The following is a 19126-nucleotide window of genomic DNA, read 5'->3' as shown; positions in this document are numbered from 1 at the left end:
AATCTCGTGAACCATAGTTTTCTATTAACTTTTTGTTTCACTTATTAGCACCAATTTGTGCTGGTTTGTGATACGTAATGTATCTGGACATTCTCTGCGTCTCTGGAATTCAGACATCTGACCGTTCCGTGGGCCTTTCCCCCTAGTGAATTAGTCCAAGTGACTGATCAAGGGTGTGCATCTGCAGGTCATTAGCAGTGACAGAAAAATGGGGGATGCTGATCTCAGCAAAGGAAGAGAGAAGCAAAAGTACATTATATTTGCAACAAGTAGGTCTGTAATTATCCCAAAAAAAGTTTAAAAAAATTTTTTTCAGGGAAAAAAATGTAGACTGTAACACTACTGCTATAAAATTCAACATCTGCTCTCAGTTTACCTAGGTGCCTATTTTCCCCATCTAGAGTAGCATCTTGCAAATGACTGCAGGTCACCCTCAGTTGGGACTACAGGTGTATTCCCTAAAAGATCAGTAAGTTGACATTTTCCCAATTAAATCACATGCTTAGAGTTTCCCAACGATTCTTTATCATTTTAAGATGAATATATATTCTGTGAGTTAACTACATAATCTTTAAATCTGAATGTTAACTGCCCTGTGGTTTTGAAGCCAAGTATACCATAATTCCACAATTTAAGACTTATCCAGTGCTTTTATGTGCCAAGCATGGGGTATACACATGGACAAGAAAGACCCCTGGCTTCCAATTTCACGCCTGTCTTCTGTTCTGTGAAAAGCATGAGACAACAGTTGCTGGTCTGGCAAATGACAAAGTCCCGAAGAACATGCATATATTTGTGCATTTTGCTGGCTAGTCAGGCAAGAGTGGACTTTGGATGCACACAGCCCTAGGTTACAGAGCCACTTCATGGCTGACCACCTGTGTGAGCCTCAGCAAAACCCTGGACATTTCTGAGTCCCTGTTTCTCCATCTGTGGAATGGGATGACTGTGAGAAATACCCAAGATGGCATGGGTTTTAAACAAGCAGCATTACGCCATGGATCATCAACACAAACACTGGACTCCATACTCTGAGCATTGACTCTTCATCCACAGCACATTCCTGCGATAAGCATTTCCAACTGGCTTTTCATAAAGCGTGTGCCAACGCGCACATCAGCTCACGTTTCCCCTCTGTCTCTGCCAACTCTGCAGGATGCTATTATGGGTGATTTATTTTCATTTTGTTATTTATCTGAATATCATAATTTTTACAATAAACTTTACTGCTTCAGAAATGAGATTTTGCTGACAGTTCAATGCCCTGTCTCTTTCATCTAATCCAGGGCAATGATGAGGGGTGCAGTCGGAACAGGGGCTGCCCCTCTGCCCTCCCGAGACCCTTCTCACTGCCCCTGTTATCCAGAGCAACTTCCTCCCTCCTTTTCCAGACAACCACTGCTTACATTCAGACCTCAGATCCTCCACAAAGTCACTTACCTCTGGCTCATTTTATTTAGCATGACTGCATTTTTTGTGATGATGTTTTATTGAAATATAATTCACATGCCATCGGAATTCATTGTTTTGAAGGGTTCAATCCTGTCATTTTCAGGATATTCACAGTACGGTCCAACCATCACGACTATTTAATTCCAGAACACCATTATCACCCTAAAAAGAAGCCTGGATAGAAGACCCCTCAGCAGTCGCTCCCCACACGCAACTCCTGGCAACCCCTAATCCACTTCCTGTCTCTGCAGAGTTGGTGGTTGTGGACGTTATAAGTGGAATCAGGCAGTATGTGTGTGTCTTTTTGTGTCTGGCTTCCTCACCCGTCACAGCTTTTCAGGGTCCATCCGTACTATAGCAGGTGTCAGCATTTCACCTCTTTTTATAGCTGAATACTAATCCATTGTATGGACAGACCACATTCTGCTTCTCCATTCACAGCTGGTGGACACCTGGTTGTTTCCACATCGGGGCATTATGGGCAATGCTGCTGTGAACATCCACGGAGGAGTCTCCCTGTGAACATGCGTCCTCAGTTCTCTTGGGCATTCCCCCGCGAGTGGAATCGCGTGGCAACTCTTTTTACCCTTTTCAGGAGCAGCGGCAGTGTTCTACGTCCCTGTCACTGGTGGAGGTGTCCCAGTTTCCCACAGCCTGTTATCGCCCATCATTTTTATTTTAGCTGACCTCGTGGGCAGGAGGTGGAACTTCGCGGTGGTCTCGATTTGCAATTCCCTGATGACGCTGAGCATCTTCTCACATGTTTATGAGCCATCTGTATGTCTTTCTCAGAAAGATGTCTATTCAAATCCTTTGCTTATTTTTTAATAAGGTTATTTTTATTTTTATTGTTGAGGTGAGATAATTCTTTATATATTCTGGATGCCAGCCCCTCATCAGACAAATGACTTGCAAATATTTTCTCCCATTCTTCGGTTGTTCTTTTTACTTTCTTGGTGGTGTCCTTTGAAGCACAAACGTTTTTCATCTTGATGGAGTTCAATTTATCTATTTTTGTTGTTGTTACCTGTGCCTTTGGGGTCATATTTAAGAAACTATTGCCTAATCCAAGGTCACAAATATTTACCCCTGTGTGTTTTCCATGAGTTTTATGGTTTTAGCTCTCACAGTTAGGGCTTTCATCCATTTGGAGTTTGTTTTTTATATGATGTGAAAAAGGCTCCAACTTCATTCTTTCCCATGTGAACATCTAGTTGTCCCACACCATCTATTGAAGACAATTCTCCATCGAATGCCCTTGGCACTTTTGTCAAAAATAAACTGACCAAAAAATGTATGGGCTTACTTCTGGTCTCTCGATTCTGTTTCATTGATCTAAGTGTCTATACTTAGGCCCATAATATATTTCTTTAAATCAGAAAATGTGAGTCCTCTAACTTTGTTCCTCTGCATCAAGATGGTTTTGGCTATTTTGGGCATTGATGTATTTTGTAAACTATTTGATTAGTGGTTTAATTAAGTCTCTATTTGAATAGTTTATTTATTTGGTGAGTCTGACTTCTTCACCAGAACATAAGTTGAAGGACAGAAGAGACCACATCTCCTTTTTTTATTCCCAAATGTGCCATCAGGACCTATATGGGGCCTAACACATAATATAAACTCAGTGCAATTTATTGAATAAATGAATGAATGATCAAATACTCAATTTTGATAATGATAAATAGAAACAGCCTAAATATTCAAAAAAAGGACAATGTTGGGGCACCTGGGTGGCTCAGTTGGTGAAGCAACTGCCTTCGGCTCAGGTCATGATCCCAGGGTCCTGAGATCAAGCCCCGCATCGGGCTCCCTGCTCCGCGGGAAGCCTGCTTCTCCCTCTCCCTCTCCCCCTGCTTGTGTTCCCTCTCTCGCTGTGTCTCTCTCTGGCAAATAAATAAATAAATAAATAATCTTTAAAAAAACAAAAATAGGACAATGTTTAAGTAAGTTATAAAAATTAATGGGAGAGAATATCATGCAACTATTAAAAACCATGCCTTCCAATAATATTTAACGATTTGGAGAATCACTGAGCCTGACCTCAATTTTGCATACGTGAAAATAAAGGATGAAAAAAGTCATGGAAATTTTAATAGAAGTCATCACGGAAGGCTGGGATTACAGCTGATTTTAATTTCTTCTTTTGCTTTTCTCTATTTTCGACTTTTTTCTGCAATTAGCATGTATCACTTCCATAAAAGAAAGCTAAGCATGGTTAACTAAAAGTATCCATAGACATCCAGTTGTTGCACAGACGTCTGGATTTGCAGTCATAGTGATACCCCTCCTGCCTAGTGACTTGAATGGTTTCAGATTCTATCGTGGCGGGGGCCACATGTGAAATCAGGGTTGAAGCCATGGGGTGTAAAATCAGTATAGACGAGCCTCTGCCCCAGTCTCATCCATGACGTGGTGAATCGTCACTCAACAACCTGTGAGAACCCAAGGCCAGAGCGGGTTGTGAACTTCACCTCTTCCAAACCCCCAGTGGGGACCAGTGAGCCTGAGCATGTGCAGGTGTTACCACCCACCCAATCAGAGTTCAAATGTCATCAACCTACAGAGTGTGCAGCAACTTTAAATTCAAGTAAAATTCTGTCTGCAATCGCTACTGAAAAATCAGAGCCTCCAAAATGACTTGATTTAGGGATACTTATTTTGTTATGACTGTTTATATATATTTGAGAATAGGCTAACTCTAGATTTCACTAATTTGCCTCATTTACTTTATATAGGATTAAAGATCATTAAAGGTATATACTTATAAAATTTCCTACAAAAATAGCCTCAAATTTGTTGAGAAGTTACTATTCACATGAAAGGAATGGCCATACCTAACAGCCCCAATTTGGCCAATATTGCTAAGTATTTTTTTCATTTAATGGGTCAGGGACATAAACTAATCCAGAATACTGGACCCCTGCACTTCATTCCCCGTACTGGCTGGGGAATGAAGGAGCCCAGCAGGGCCTGGGAATACGGTCAGGAGCCTGCGTGGGCATGATATGCGTATATATGTGCTCACTGACCTGAACGTTTAAGGTGGCATGGTTTGCTACACACGGACCAAAAAATTATTTTAAAAAAGATCATTGCTTTTAAGGGAGGCTTTGAAATGATTTTATTTTTAATGCTCATCTTTTTCTGAAAAATAACGTGTGTTCATTCTATAAAAGTTTGGAAAATACTAACAGCATCAAAAAACTAAAATCGTTGCTAATCCACCCTCTACAACAACTTGGCATGATGATAAATGCCGCTTGAAGCCCTGGGACAGTTCAGCTCTGTTCGCTGCCTTACAGGGCGGCTGTCAAGCTCTCTACCAACACCGGTCAACTTGGACCCCAAGGCATCAGCTGCAGCCGCACAGACCCGCCTACCCTGACCATGTCTGCAGCCACCTTTCAGGCTGCTTCCTCCCACCAGCTGAGGGTTACTACCCAGTCATTCGCTCCCCGCCCCCAAGACAGGCCCGTGCCCACTCCTGCTGTGGCCCCAAGACCCTCTGCAGAAGCTGTGAAGCTGAGAGCCCGAGGCTGGGGCCAGGAAGGCCATCGGTCCCCTCGGCCGTTCCCTGCCCGCCCCCGCCCGGGCTGGACCTCCACACCTGTCCCGCGGAGCAGGTTCACCTGCATCAGGAGGCGGGCTGACCAGTCTCGTCACAGGACAGAACTCTTCCTCCAGTAATGGAGTCACCAACCTCGCTCACACAGAGAAGGCAGAGGTCGGCCCTGACCCCTGGAACTCTGGAGAGCGGAGCCCCGGCCTCAAGTTCAAGGGCCACGGGCGGCCCAGCCAGCCAGCATTCACGTGCCACCCGCCAGGCCTGGTACCAGCCGCCCTTCCGCCGTGCTCTGCCCCACGGCAGACGAGGGACCTGAGGCTCAGAGGCGCCCCCCAAGAAGCGGAAGACGAAGAGCTAAGTAAAGCCATCCTCCTGTCCAGAGGCCCGGGGCACCCGGAGGCAGACACGCGCTCCGCCAGTGGGCACGGGGCCGCAGGACAGCCTGGGGGGAACATGAGGGCTGGCCACCGAAACAGGTGATGACCCGCTTTCGGCTTGCCCGTATTCTTTGTCGGCTTTCGTCCTGCTGCCAGACGGAGGAAGCTGACCATTTGGGTTCAGCGAGCCCTGTATCCAAGCTTCCTTCTCTCTCCATCTTTCATCTCATGGAGAAGATTATATTAACACAAGTGCCATCTCGGCTTTCATCAAAGCAGCCAGGAAGCCTCTGTGAGTGCTGGCTGGTGGCGTGTGTCATCCGCCTCACGTATGGCGAGGACGCTGAGTCAGAGGGAGGAAGGACGGCAGGGGCTCGGGTAAAAGCAAACCACTGAGCTCCGTTTCATCTGAAAATCACAGCAGTGCAAGAGGCCGCATCTGTTCTTCAAAGTCAAAGGGGGCGAGCGGAGCAACACTCCAGAAGCACATACCGGTGCTGCTGCTAAAGCCGCGTCACAGCTGATGTGTGAAGGACGCAAAGCTAACCGGCCCTTTCTATTCAGGCGTGTCCCCATTTACCACCAGGGTCCCCACTCGGACCCCGCACTAGCTGCTTGGTCTTAGAAAATGCCATCTGTCCCCTTGAGCAATGGTTTTCTTCAGCCCTCCTTCCCCCTAAAATAAGCTGGCCTGGGCCCCGCTCGCTCGCGGTCCTGGACCTCTGCCACACCGGAGCATGCTCTGCGCCACAGGCCCTTTGCACGGAGCCAGCCAGGCTCTCCTCGCCCTGAGGAAGCAGCCGTGGGCCATGCCTGCTCTGGGGAGCACGGGGCGGGCCGGGAGCCGTGGCGGGATCTGCGAGACAGCCCCCATCCCATCCCTGCCACACCGATCTCTGTCTTCTCTCTTTTCATCTTGTTGGGTTTATCCATCTCATTGATTTTTTTCCTGTTGATTTTCTGTTTTTCATTTCATTGCTTTCTGCCTTTACCTTTGTGATTTTCTTCCCGCTGCCTTCTTTCCATGTATTTTGTTCTTCTTTTTTAGCATCTTGAGAAAGACACTTAGATTATTGGTGGGAGAAATGTTCTCTTCTCCCGTGCAAGCACCTGGTGCCGCAAACATCCCTCCCTGCTCTGTTCCATCACGTCCCACATACTTTGATATGTGGTGCCTTCATGTTCATTCAGTTCTGTGTATTTTTAAATTTCCTTTGAGATGTCGCCTTTGTCCTTTGTTATTTATAGGCATGTTGCCTAATTTCCAAGTGTTTGGAGATTTTCCCGTTGTCTTTCTTCATGAATTTCTAATTTGAATCCATTCTGGATTTCGATCATTCTGCTTAGACTCGTTCTTTGGCTCCAGCTAAGGTCTATCTTGTCGGTCGCCGCACGGGCACCAGATAAACACACTTCCTCTGCTGCGGCTTCACCGAGTACTCTATGTGTGGCCCCGGCTCGTGGGATTGAGTGTCGCTCGGTCCCGTATCGCCCCGCTGATTTTCTGCACAGAGGCTGGCGGCGGCTCAGGGCAGGCTGCCGGAGGCTCCCACCAGCACTGTGCTTGTCCCCTTCGCGAGAATGGGCGCCGATGACACACATCATTGCATCATGCTCTCTGCTCGCCTGACCATCCCTCGTGAAGATCTCTTCCAGTCACCACGGCAGGCTCTGTCTTAAACGGCTGCATGTGGCCGCAGGGTGTGGACGCATCAGGATTCGATGCCCACCCTGCCCCCCACGCCTTCTGCGACGGGACATTCGCTTTGCTGGACAGGCGGCACAATGCCCAGGGGCCACTGCACTGGCTTTCTCCATCACAGTTCTGAGCCCTGACGGCAGAGGCTGTGGCTGGAGGCCCGTAAGAGTCCCGTGGCCTGTGGCAGGCAGTGGACGTGGAGGGTGGTGGCAGAGGTGAGTGTGCCTTGAGCCTTTTAATAAAAGGAAGTGTGACTCCGAGAGTCATGAGTAATGCTGTTGGAGATCACAAGGAACCAGCCGTAAGGAAAGCCCTACCCCCCTTTCTTGGATCTCGGGCAAAGATGCACTCACCCCCCGTTGTGTGGGCATATGAACTAAGGCCCAGATTATCCTCAGGACAGGGCATAACGCTAATAACAGCCTGATTGGCAATTGGACCAGGTTCCTTCTATGGGTAGAATCTTACATGGGAATCCACAGGCTGGGATGTGAGCAGATCAGAGAAGCCTAGAAACAGTGAGGTCGAGTCTGTCGGCGGCGGAGTAAGAGACATTAGCTTAGAGAAACGGAGGCAGGGACACATACCCTCAGGGACCTCGCCTGGTGAGGAAGGAGATCCGCCCTGCCAAGGCCGGCAATCCCCCGGGGACAGCAGCACGTGGGCCCCTCCAGTAAATGGGGAGCGTCCCCCCGACTCTGAGGCGCCGCAGCCCGAGCCACCGACACATGGCAGCTGATGCCTCGCTGCCCTCTGACCTGGGCCAGCCTGGTGGAAGGTCGGCACCATCCCTGAGCAAACGCCGGGCCGCTCACTCCTCCAGTGGGTTTCCTGCGCTGACTCCCCGGCCTGGAGCATCCGCCAGCCCCCCGCCCGCACAGACCCGACAGTCTCCCAGGACCTGCACCCACCCCAGCCCTCCATGAAGCCTTCCTGCCAGCTCCAGGCCCTCTCCACCCTCCCCAGGCCACCAGCAGCTTATTGGACGTGAACCTGTCTGTGTGTTTCCAGTGGAGCATCGTTCCCTGCTCAACGGGATCGTGCACTCCTTTTGGAAAATAGTCCCGAACCTCCTTCACAACCTAGAATCCCCTCCACGGGGGACTGATGGCGCCCGCAAAAACACTTCCTGCATCCACTCACCCTCCCTCATCTTTTTCATAAATCTGGCGCTTTCCTTGGAGGTGGGGGCACCAGGAAGTATTCAGGAGGTTAGCTTTCTGGGTGGAAATGTCCTGGTGAAATCTGGCTATACAATATTTAACTTCATAATGACCACTCACGGCTCTCATTAAAGCTGATTCTCTTACCGAAACCTTCCCATAATTAGCTTTAAAGAGAATTCGTGGGTCTGCTAATCACGCTTCCCATCTACAGAACAGCCTGTGAGGACTCTGGCTGGACCCTGCACACATGCCCATTCACAGAAAGAATAATTATCTAGCAATCTTTTAATGGAAAAGAGTCCAAAATGTGCCTCTTTGGAGTTACATTCTTAACAGCCAAGTACATGTAAGTAGGCCCCAGGTCACCCACCTGACTGGTCCCCTCTGCTCTGTCTGGTTTCCCCCTGGCCCTCAGCCGCCTCTCACCCTGGTCTCTGTCACCGTCTGCCTACCTGAGGCTCTGCGCCCAGAGGGGTCTTGGGAAGAGTGGAGGACCCCCGTCCCCACAGCTCCTGGCCTCATCACACATGGAACACCCCCAAGGAGTGGCTTCCCCCGTAAGGAGCGACTTCCTTGAGAGTGGGAGCCATTTGATTTCTCTTGGGTTCTCAGGAGCCCCGCGGTAGGCACCTGCTGGGGATGGAAGTGACTACAAAGGCGAACCGGGAGCCTGGGGCCCTTACGGAGAGGTCCTTAGCTCACAGAGCTTTATTAGAATAAAGGCCAAGACGGGGTAGAAAGAAGGGCCCAGATGGGGAGAACGTGAGTGAAGACTGAAGGCCAGAGGGGCAGCGGGTCTGGGCGGAACGAGCTCTTCCCTGTGGCCGCAGTGTGGGGCTCAGAGGACAAGCCGAGGGCCAGACCGTGGACGACTGTGTCTCCTGACGAGGAGCCGGACAGACATCTGCCCGCAAAGACCAGCAGCAGGGAGCGTTCACACAGGAAGCCGAGACACGTGTGTCACAAAGATAGATGATTCGCCACATTAACGGAAAAAGGTGAAAAATACCTATTTATCTCACTAGATGCTGAAAAAGCCCTTGAAAAAATTCAACAACCATTTCAGATTTTTTTTTTTGGGGGGGGAGCTAGGGTTATAGGAATTATTTCTTAATGTGGGTTCCACCTGTCCTCGTGCTGGGAGGGGCAGGCTGGGCACATGGGCAGGCCGCGGTCCCGGCCCTGGGGTGGGGGCGGGGCAGGTAAAACCTCACGGGCACGGCATGGTCTGTGGGGGTTTTAGCGCAACTGAAAATCGGTACCCGTGTGAGGCCCACCCACTCAGGAGGCCACCCCCGTGCTCAGTGCCCCCACCATAAAGACACTCCTTATCCACTGCATACTGTAGGTCTTCTATGCTAAATTCAAATTTTTCTTTTTGTTCTTTACAAATATGTACGACTGGCCATTTCTCTCCATGTCATCTGAAACCATCTCACTTCTGAATTAAATAATTCAGTTTGACTTCATCAGTCCTTGACGATTCTCATTTAACAGGCCGGGTCCTCACCGTACTTCCTCTGAACCCATCAAACATCCTGGGCAGGAGCGCCGTGCAGTCTGGCCCTGACCCTGAGCAGCATGGCCCAGGCACCGCAGAGCAGGCCCCTCTCCACCAGCCCTGGGAGCTATGGGAGCATGAGATGTCCCGCCATGACACCTGCCACCTCCAGAGCCAGGCCACCATGCTGGGCCATGTCCCTGCGCCAAGGCACCACATCCAAGAGAGGGGCTGTGGGCTTTGCATACCCTTCGGGATGAGCCTATTGGCTGGAAAGCCAGCCTCTCATGCGGGTTTGCACGTTCGCTGCCCACATTCTCCGTTACCAGGACTTTGTTTAAATAACACGTATCGTGCCTTCCTCACCAGTAAGACATAATCAAAGATAAAACACAGTGGGAAAGTAGAGAAGAAGGAAGTCTATGCTTTGCAGGATTAAAGTGTGATCAATAGCTTATCTCTCCCAGAATGATTTTCTCTTAAACATGAATAAGAAAAAATGAATGAGATAATCAGGTATTTCTGTAAATATGACATTTAGTATTTTTCTCACAGGAAAGAAAATCACCCCTGTCCAAAGTCATCACAAGTTGTCTACCTGTTTGGTGTGCATGTGTGTCTGTGTGTACGTGTGCATGTGTGTGTGGTATGTGCGTGGTGTAGAGTGCACACACATTTAACACACTTGCTATTACTGTGTCACATAAAAAGAGAGCTAATACACTTCCCATATTAAACTAATAATTTTGTCTATTAATCTCAAAAGAATTTCTTAAACTTTTTCAAACCATTTAGATAATATTTACATGTAAGCCACCCATATTATGAGATTGTTCAAAAAAAAATTTACATCAACTTTGAAAGTTCTACTACACATCGCAGAACAATTTTGTTCATCCAGAACTAAAACAAAATTCAATCAATCCCATCATGATAATGTCTCATGGCAAAATAAGTCTGCAATGACCTTTACTCATGGTGTCACAGGAATACAATGCTAAGACATGGAAGATTGAAGGTATTTTTAATGAATCTAAGGCAAGCGGATAGAATACCAATTTAAAATAATTTTTGGAGAAAGTGCAGTTTATAAAGACCATCTATAAAGAGCAATAGAACATTTATAAATAAAACGAATAATTTATACCACCCCAAATATCATCAGATTCACAAAGGGGAGAAACAAAATAATTTTTGAAAGAGTTTTTCTAAAAAGAAGGCTTCATTCCCAAAGAAAAACAGTCCAGTGTATCAGGAGAAAAGTCCGTAACTCTCTGACTGATAGAATCTCCTGCAAATAGCCCCTAACCGAGACTGGGGTAAGAGCAGACAGCCATCTGCAGATGTCCAAAGGGGCCATCACATTTAGCAGCAGGTCACCATCCCTGTCTGTGTTGAGAGTGACCAGTGAGCACCCGAGGTCACCGCTCCTCACTTGGTTCCCAATTCTTGCTGTGGGCACTGGAGTCAGCCCTAAATGAGGTCACCTCCTTGCTGGTTTTGAGTCTGTGGTGTAATGTGCTCTAGGAGAAGTCCTTCTTCTGGGGACCCTGGGGCCGGTGGCGGGACCCCAAGCAGCCCCCACACTACTGCGCCCATCAGTCAGGGTCAGGGCTGAACCTCAAGGCCATGCTGGCCTTCAGATGGCCCTCCTACCTCGGCCAGTGGCATGTCCAATCTTGTCTCTCCTTCCTAAGCTGTTCACTCTGCAGGCCTGTGCGTGGAGCACCCCAACATCGCCCTCAAAACCCGCCAAAGACTGGCCATAGCCCCAATGGACACTCAGGTGTAGTCGCCTTGGACTCCGAGGCAAAAGAATTTCAAGGTGGACAGCAGTATAATCAAAACAATTTCTACCCACCTTCCAGGTCCAAATGTGGTTTTGAGATGGAATTGTCATGACAATATTCATCGTTCTTTGCGGTTGTGTTACCAAAAGAGAAAAATGAGGGTCAAGCATACCTCGTGAGTAAGGGACAGGTGGGGCTGTGGGTGGCAAGAGATGGGTAAGGGGCGACAGGACCAGGCTACGAGAAATCCCTGATGTGGAGAAATGCCAGAGACAAGGGAACATAAGGAGACCCCCTCCTTGGTCTTAAATGTCATAGATGAGATATTTTCATGATAGTTACAAATTGACCACTGAAAGTAACCAAAGGAGACAGTGATCATGGTGTTATCGGTGGTGACCTCAAGAAGACTTAAGTTCCCTAGTCAGTTTTCTGTAAAAAGACCAGCCCTAAAAGCCCACAGTGGCCACCCATTCGGGACCCTGCTCACTCTAGAGAGCTTTTTTCTTTCGTTTCTGTTCTCGCCTTCACTTAATAAACTTTCACTTCACTTCACCCTTATGTGTCAGCGAGATTCATTCTTGAGCTCCGTGAGACAAGAACCCTGCAATCCCACAACACTAGGAGGGTACAAAAGTCCTGCCAGGAAGGGCTCCTGACGTCCATCCAGCCCTGGAGTGGCCGTCTGGAGGAGCCCAGGGCCCTGGTGCCCTATCAGCAGCATACTCGCTGGTGGCACGCGGGACGAGTCAAACCCGCTGAGCTTGGAATTCTCCTGTTGCTCAGGAGCCTTCTCCGTCTCTAAACTTCATATCCTTCATTAATTAAGATTACAACCTGCTGTTCAAATAGTTTGATGTTTCCTAGGTGAGCAAACCCCACCAGACTCCTGCACTTCACAGTTTCTACTCCCATGTAAGCAGATGGAGCTGAAATATTTTTCAATAAAAATCTTGCAGACAGCGTCCTCGTAGTGCCATAGCAGGTATTTCTACGAGGGGGAAAACCTATAATTATACAGCATATGAATTTAGAAATAAGAAAACATTGTGGGGGGCTCCTTAATTTAGAAATAAATTTAAATCCAAGGCAATAATTAGTTCTTTCTCAAACCCTCAGCCTTTAGATTGACAGCCGATGTACAGTCATGTAAGAAACATTGCCTCTTTCTCTCTACCAGAGAGAAAAAAAGCCAAGATACTGGTAAAACTATTCACAGATCAGCAAATAATACCAAGTTAAGAGGTTTTTTTTTTTTCAGTTTTATGATTCTCCCAGAGAATAAGTCCATGATGTTCAACTCAACACGGGCAATGCGGAAATGCACACCAACAGAGCGCCATGTGATCCCGGGAATCAAGTGTGTGCACGAGACATTGTCCTCAGCGTCCGACCTCCTTGCTATGTGCTTCCACACTTCTCTGGTGAAGCCTAAGCTGATGTTCACCTGACCACCATTCATGGCACCGAATGCTAAGCAGGCAGGCTAGGTGCCCCGCGGGCACTGCCACCATTTACTGGAGGCACGATCATGTGACCCCCAAACCCAGAGGCTTGGGCAGACCCAGCTTCTGCTCACATGAGTTCTGCTATTGCCCGGGTTCACAGCCTTACACCAACAGGATGGCCCTGCAGTGCTGACTCGCTTCGCTCTGCTCTGAATCCAACCACAACTGACCTTTAAACTGGATCGCTCTTCGAAAAGCAACAGCAAAGCTCTAAGCCAAGGGAGGGATGCTTTTTCTAAAAGAAAACTTTAAAGGCGTTAAGTTTGAGAATTCTCCCTCCATTTGAAAACTACCTCCTATGTTCCACATGACAGGCATAGAGAGCGAGCTTTGCCAAGGTCTGTCTATTTTAAACGTAGGCTCTTTTTCTGGGTTTTTCTTTTCTTTTTTTTTTTTTTGAGATAGCAATTATATTAGCACACTAGAAGTCATCGACTCCAGTGCCACGATTTCACCTCAAAGTTGTCAGGGTTTTTTGCTTGGTTTTGTTTTTTCTTTTTGTTTTGGCTCCTGGTTATATAATTTAAAGAAAGACCACAGGAAGGATATTCACTCTCTTTTATAAAAAAACTCAAGCAGACATGCATGTTTTATGCCGATCTTCATCCCTTCTGTAAAACAAATGAATCCATTTTCGGAAGGTAAGATGAAGATTCAGTAGAAAGCAGCCTCCATCGGATGAGAGGCCCCATTTTTAACAGTGAGGATCACATTCCTTTGTCAGTCCTGTTTAGACAGTTACAGATCATCCACAGTTAACTGCTTCTTTTAATATTTTGGTCCCCACACTGCCAAGACACAACATTTCACCTGAGGATGTGTCTGCTGAATTTCTAAACTGAATCTGTAGCCAATCCGTGGAGGCTAGACGCCCTGCAGGCTTCTCAGCGTGCTTGACGGCACAGTGGAGATACTGTGTGCGTCTCATTGCTTTTTAAACACATAGCCATGCCTTGGAGTGACCTGACAAATCATAGAGCTCCCACCCCTTCCCCCTGTCTGGCAGATGTCTGCCGGGCCGCAGGGCCCAGGGACAGCTCACTACTGTCCAACAGGCAGGAAGACATGAGTATGGGGCAGGCCGGTGGGCGGGAGCTGCGTGTTGGCTCTTTAAACATCATAAAATGTTTGTATAGGGGAGGAATTTTATGGACCACATTGGGCATGATTGTATAATTCTTTGTGTTGGAGGAAAAACCTCCTTTCCAGCCGGCAGCTCCAGGCCCCGTGCTCAGCCCCTTTCAGCCTATTTAAAGGGAAGGCTACAGCCCCAGGGAAAAACAGTCCTAAATTCGCCTCTGCTGCTGTGAACCAAAACCCTCAGGTAGGGAAGGAAAGGCAGACACACCAGAGAAAACCTTGCTGGGTAGGAAGTACAAGCGGCTTACATAAAGCAAGGCAGCGTTTGGCCTGCATGCTAGAAGCCGCGGGAACCGAACCACCCACCCTGCCTCTTGGGGCAGACACAGCAGAAGTAGTCACACCGCCTGCATTTCTCGGGGCAGGGCTGTCCGGTCCTTCCAAGTGTGTTCACTGCGTCGGCCTGGTGCCCACTTCCCAGGGACAGGGGCCCATGCCCTGAGGACCACTGGCCGGACACATGGCACAGTCAGTGGCCAGGGGAGTGGAGCCAAAGAGAAAACAGGCCAGAGTGAGGTCACCCATGGCAAAGCTTTTCCCCACGGGTGCGCAGCGGGCGCGTCCGCAAAGCCCCATCCCCGCGGCCCCGTGAGTCGGCCGAGAAGGAGCGCGCGCCTCCCGGCCTCCGCGGCGACCCACCCTTCGGCCCGCGCCCGCACCCGCACCCACCTTGACGACGTAGGTGACTCCGGCCCCCAGCACCTGGTCGCTGGCGTGCGGGGCGCGCGGCGGCGGCTGATCGCCGGGCCGGCCCTTCCTGGCGGCGCGCATGGCCGGGGCGCCGGGGCCGGGGGGCGCGCTGCCGTCCGGGGCGGCCAGGCTGGGCGCGCTGCAGCTGCCCGAGAGCCGCGCGCCCGCCCGCGCCCTGGCCGCCGAGCGCCCGCGGAGGCCCGAGCTGGAGAGTTTCAGGTGGGACACCTTGTGGAGCAGGTGGCCCAGGCTGCCCGGCCCATCGTCGGGCGCCCTGCGCAGCGCGTCTCCGGACACCAGGTAGGGGGCCGCCGCCGGGGCCGCGCGCGCCGCCGAGACCTTGCCGCCGCCGCTCACCGACAGGTTGTGCAGAAGGTCGTCGACCGATGTCACCGAGTCATTCCTGAAGCGGTTGTACTTGGTGCGTGGAAGCATGCCCCTCCGTGGGCTGACCGCATCCGCCCGGGCGCTGCAGGGGCGAGCGCGGCCCGGCGGGACGCGGCGGCCGGGACAGCGGGGGACAGCGGCGCCACCTCCCCGCTAGCGGCCCGCGCCGCCGCGGCCGCGCAGCCCCGGCCCCGCGCTCGGCTGCGGAGGGCTGCACGCTCGCGCCGCTCCAGGCATCGCTTCCGAAGGGGAGCGCCCAGCGGCTCCGGCTGCGCACAGCGAGAGCGTGACTCACTCCAGAGGAGACCCTTCTCAACAAAGGCCCGGGGAGCACTGCAAATCACTTCCTGTAGCGCACACACGCGCGCACACACACACACACACACACACGCACACGAGAAAGAAAGAAAGAAAAAGAAAGAAAGAAAAAAGAAAAAAAATACATACACCCACTGACAGCACACTAGAGCCAATCAATTCTCAAACTGCCTTTTCTACCTTCCCAGAGATTTCCTTCCAACCTTTGGTTGCTCGCCTCCCCATCCCCCCACCGACTCAGCATCTGTGCCGGAGGTCAGTCCAGTCCCTGCGGACGGTCAGATGAACTTTCTGAAACCCCTTCTTCTGTGCTAGGGCTTCCTGTCCCCCGCTCAGCCCTCCGTGGAAGCCCCTAAGTGTCTCACAGCCATGCGTTAAAATGTGACGGAGGCTTTTTAAGAATAAAATCTTCAGCGGATCCTCATGAATTCTGATTTGGAAAGCAGCAGAAATTGGTAAATAGCCAAAAAAAAAAAAAAAGGAAAAAAGAAAAGAAAGAACAGAAAAGAAAAGAATATTTACTCCCAGGTGAACATAACATACCAATTTCCTGGGTTTTTCTATTTTTTTTTCAAGGCAAAAGAGCAGCCATGACAAGTGTCTTTGTGGCAATGCAGTTCCTCCAAAAATAAATAAATAAATAAATAAGAAGAAGAAGAAGAAGAAAGAAAGAAAGATCTGCACAGAGCCAGTGAGGATGTGTTCCCTGCTACGGACAACAGCCTTCCTCAGTCGGGGTTAGGTTGAAAACCTACTTCCAAAAAAGAAGAGGACTTCTCTGAGGAATGGCAGCCGGCTCCAGAAATCCATTCCAAAAAGGGGGCTGGGCTTGAAGCTTTATCCCAACTGAATGTGCTCAAGGTCTGGAAAAATGCCTACCAAACGTTACAAATACATTTCAGTGTCCCTTCTGTTGCCGCTTTTCAACCCTGCATTAAGGAGGAAAAACATGCAGCTGCTCTGGTTACACAGCAGATCCGTTTCAGGAGTCAGACTCGGCTGCAGGGGACGGGTGCAGGCCTCCTTCCTCTCAGCGAGGGGAACGGGCGTTGGCGGCCCCCAGAAGGTCAGCGGAGACTCAAACCCGCTGAGCCCTGGCACCGCGGGCCGTGCATAGAGATAACCCACCTGACACAGACAAACCTCCCTGTGCAAATGGCCAGGCAACTCTGTGCAAGCAAATGAATTTACCTTTAGCACCCTGCCTTCTCCCACCCACGACTAGGCATGTGTCCCAAGGGCCACTGAGCCCAGCAGAGTTTTACGGACCAAGTGCCCTGAGGGCGGCTCCTGGCCGGCAGCTGAGGCCGGCCATCCGGATGCAGGAGTGCAGGGCCGCAGCGGCCCTCCCTGGGTGCAGGCACTCATTCTCGCCCTTCCCCTTGCTCGCTTAGCAACAGCAAGTGCACACCCCATCGACGATGGTGATGGAGAGCGGAACTCCCCCCAAATCTGAAGCAAAAACGCCCTATCATTCCCAAACCCCGCTCTTCATTAGAAGCAGACAAAAACAGCAAAATGTGAATGAGAGGCTGTTTGTGTGAATGGAAGGGCTAGCAGCGAGCCAGAGATTCTGTGAATGAAGCCGGGCCCTGCAAGCCGGTGCCAGGCAATCCCCTGGCTCCAGCGGCCTCAGCCAATGAGCAGCCGCCCCGATGACTCATTGAAGAAGGCTTGCTCAATAGTGGAAGATTCCATTTCAATCAAAGGCGGGATCTTTATTCCAACGGCAGTGTGGGAAAAAAAAAAAAAAAAAAAGCCAGCCTGATTACAAAATGCAAGGAGGAAGGCACCGCTGTCGTGGAGAGCGGAAAAACTAGTTTTTCAAGAAAATTCAAGAACCGTTGGTCAGCTCCCAGTGTGAACAGGACAGCTTCTGTTGGAGGTGAGCTGTGCCCCAAAACTTTCATTCAGCAGTTCATTTACAAGCAAGAAGCAGCCATGAATGTGCCATTTGGTTCAGCATTTATCATGAATGTACAGCAAACGCACATTCAAGCCCTAGGCATCTCGCCCTTGATTCTTTTTGTGAAAGGATCATCAAAGATGCGTGCAAGTTCTGAGTCCCCAAGGAGGAAAAAAAAAAAATTCAAGCTCCACAGTTAACCCTTTAGCCAACAGGAGATTTTTGATTCCTCTTATTATCATGAGCCAAGTGGAGGGAAATTGGCCATTTTAAACTATCACAGTAATATAAATGTACTGCATGGGAGAAGATCTGTAATTAAAGAAATCTGTAAGCCCAGCAGGAAACCCACGCCCTCCCTCCCAGGTCATGCCGGGGCCCTCACCCAGGGCCTGTCTTGCCGAGTTTAGGTACTCTCAGACTGTAATGGTGTAGAGATCAATGCCTGATGAGATTTTCGTAGTCTGGTAGCACAGAAGGAAAGCAAAGGAAGGAAACCACTATAAAATCAGGCTTCAGACTCAAGAATGCCTGGGGTCATTGACAGTAGCTTTTCCAGAATATCGTGGTTTCCAGAATACTGTGGTTTCCCTTTTTAAATCTATTAACTTAAAAGTGTTGGTTTTCTATTGATGTCATAATCCCATAATTAGTGGTTTAAAATGACCCAACTGTGTTATCTGCCAATGTTGCCGGCACAAGTCTGGCATGGGTCACCCAGGGATAGAGTCCAGGGTGGGTGGCAGCAAGTTCCTTCTGGAGTTTCTAGGGGAGAACCCCTCTCCTCGCCTTTTCCTGCTTCTAGAGGCTACTGCCTCGAGTGCCTGAAGATGGGCCCTGGGGACGGTGGCTTTGCTCCCGAGAAGGTTTCGTTCTACCCCGAGAAGCAGAAAATCTGACATTTTCACAATAACCCAGTATGTTATGCAGCAATTTAAATATATGTGGGATACAAAACCCTGCACAGGGGAGTCTACTGACCTTGGCCTAAGGATGTCAGGGGTGACGTCAGCAGGGGTGACTCCGAAGCAGAGTTTTGAGGGATTTCTGGGATCTTCCAGTTACATGGAGGCGAAGAGACACCTCAGGAAGAGGGGTTATGTGAGGAGCAGCCCGAGGCTTGCACGACTCAGTGTTTCCAGAGCCCCGTGTAGATGGTTGGGTGGGGGCAATACTGGGAGGCCAGGTCATTAAGACAGCTGGACATGGAGGGTGTCTCCCTCGCGATGCGGGATTTGAGACTGCATAGTATGCGCAGGTTTGTATTTTATGTGGACACCCTGAACAGTAACATGGGGTGTTCTGGGGAGTTGAGAGGGTAGCAGATAACAGTACAAGTGAAACGTGATGGGGTCTTGAAGGAAGGCAAGGGCAGTGGGCTGGAAAGGAGGGGGTGGGCTCAAGATATGGTGAGAAGGTTAAACGATCTACATGTCAAGGGTGGATGAGGGCAAGTGAGCAGGTCGGCTTGTCGGGAGGCAGAGCTGAGATAGAGTTTGGGGTGCCAGATGCCCCGTGGTGAGCAGGGAAGGCCATAGGATTGGGCAGAGGGAGAGGTGGGCCTGCAGAGCTCCCTCCTGGCTTCCTGGATCCTCCCTCGTCCTCACTCAGCATCTCCCAGAGT

General features: G+C 49.8%; 1 protein-coding gene across 2 annotated transcripts in view; it reads right to left on the bottom strand.

The window, feature by feature from the left end:
• SHC3 (SHC adaptor protein 3) overlaps positions 1-15438 on the bottom strand; it is a 100478-nt gene extending 85040 nt beyond the window's left edge. For both annotated transcript variants that reach the window (XM_025891679.2, XM_073878198.1), the window contains exon 1: positions 14871-15438. In XM_025891679.2, the coding sequence (XP_025747464.1) occupies positions 14871-15326 (456 nt within the window). In that variant the 5' untranslated portion in view covers positions 15327-15438. The remainder of the gene's footprint in view (positions 1-14870) is intronic.
• Between the last annotated feature and the right edge of the window lie 3688 nt (positions 15439-19126).

The sequence above is a fragment of the Callorhinus ursinus genome, unplaced genomic scaffold, assembly GCF_003265705.2.
Source record: "Callorhinus ursinus isolate GAN/ISIS: 27379988/994484 unplaced genomic scaffold, GSC_fseal_2.0 scaffold28, whole genome shotgun sequence".
In the NCBI taxonomy this organism is placed as follows: domain Eukaryota; kingdom Metazoa; phylum Chordata; class Mammalia; order Carnivora; family Otariidae; genus Callorhinus; species Callorhinus ursinus.
Note: the sequence above shows the minus strand (reverse complement) of the source record. Positions and strands in the feature narration are given on the sequence as shown.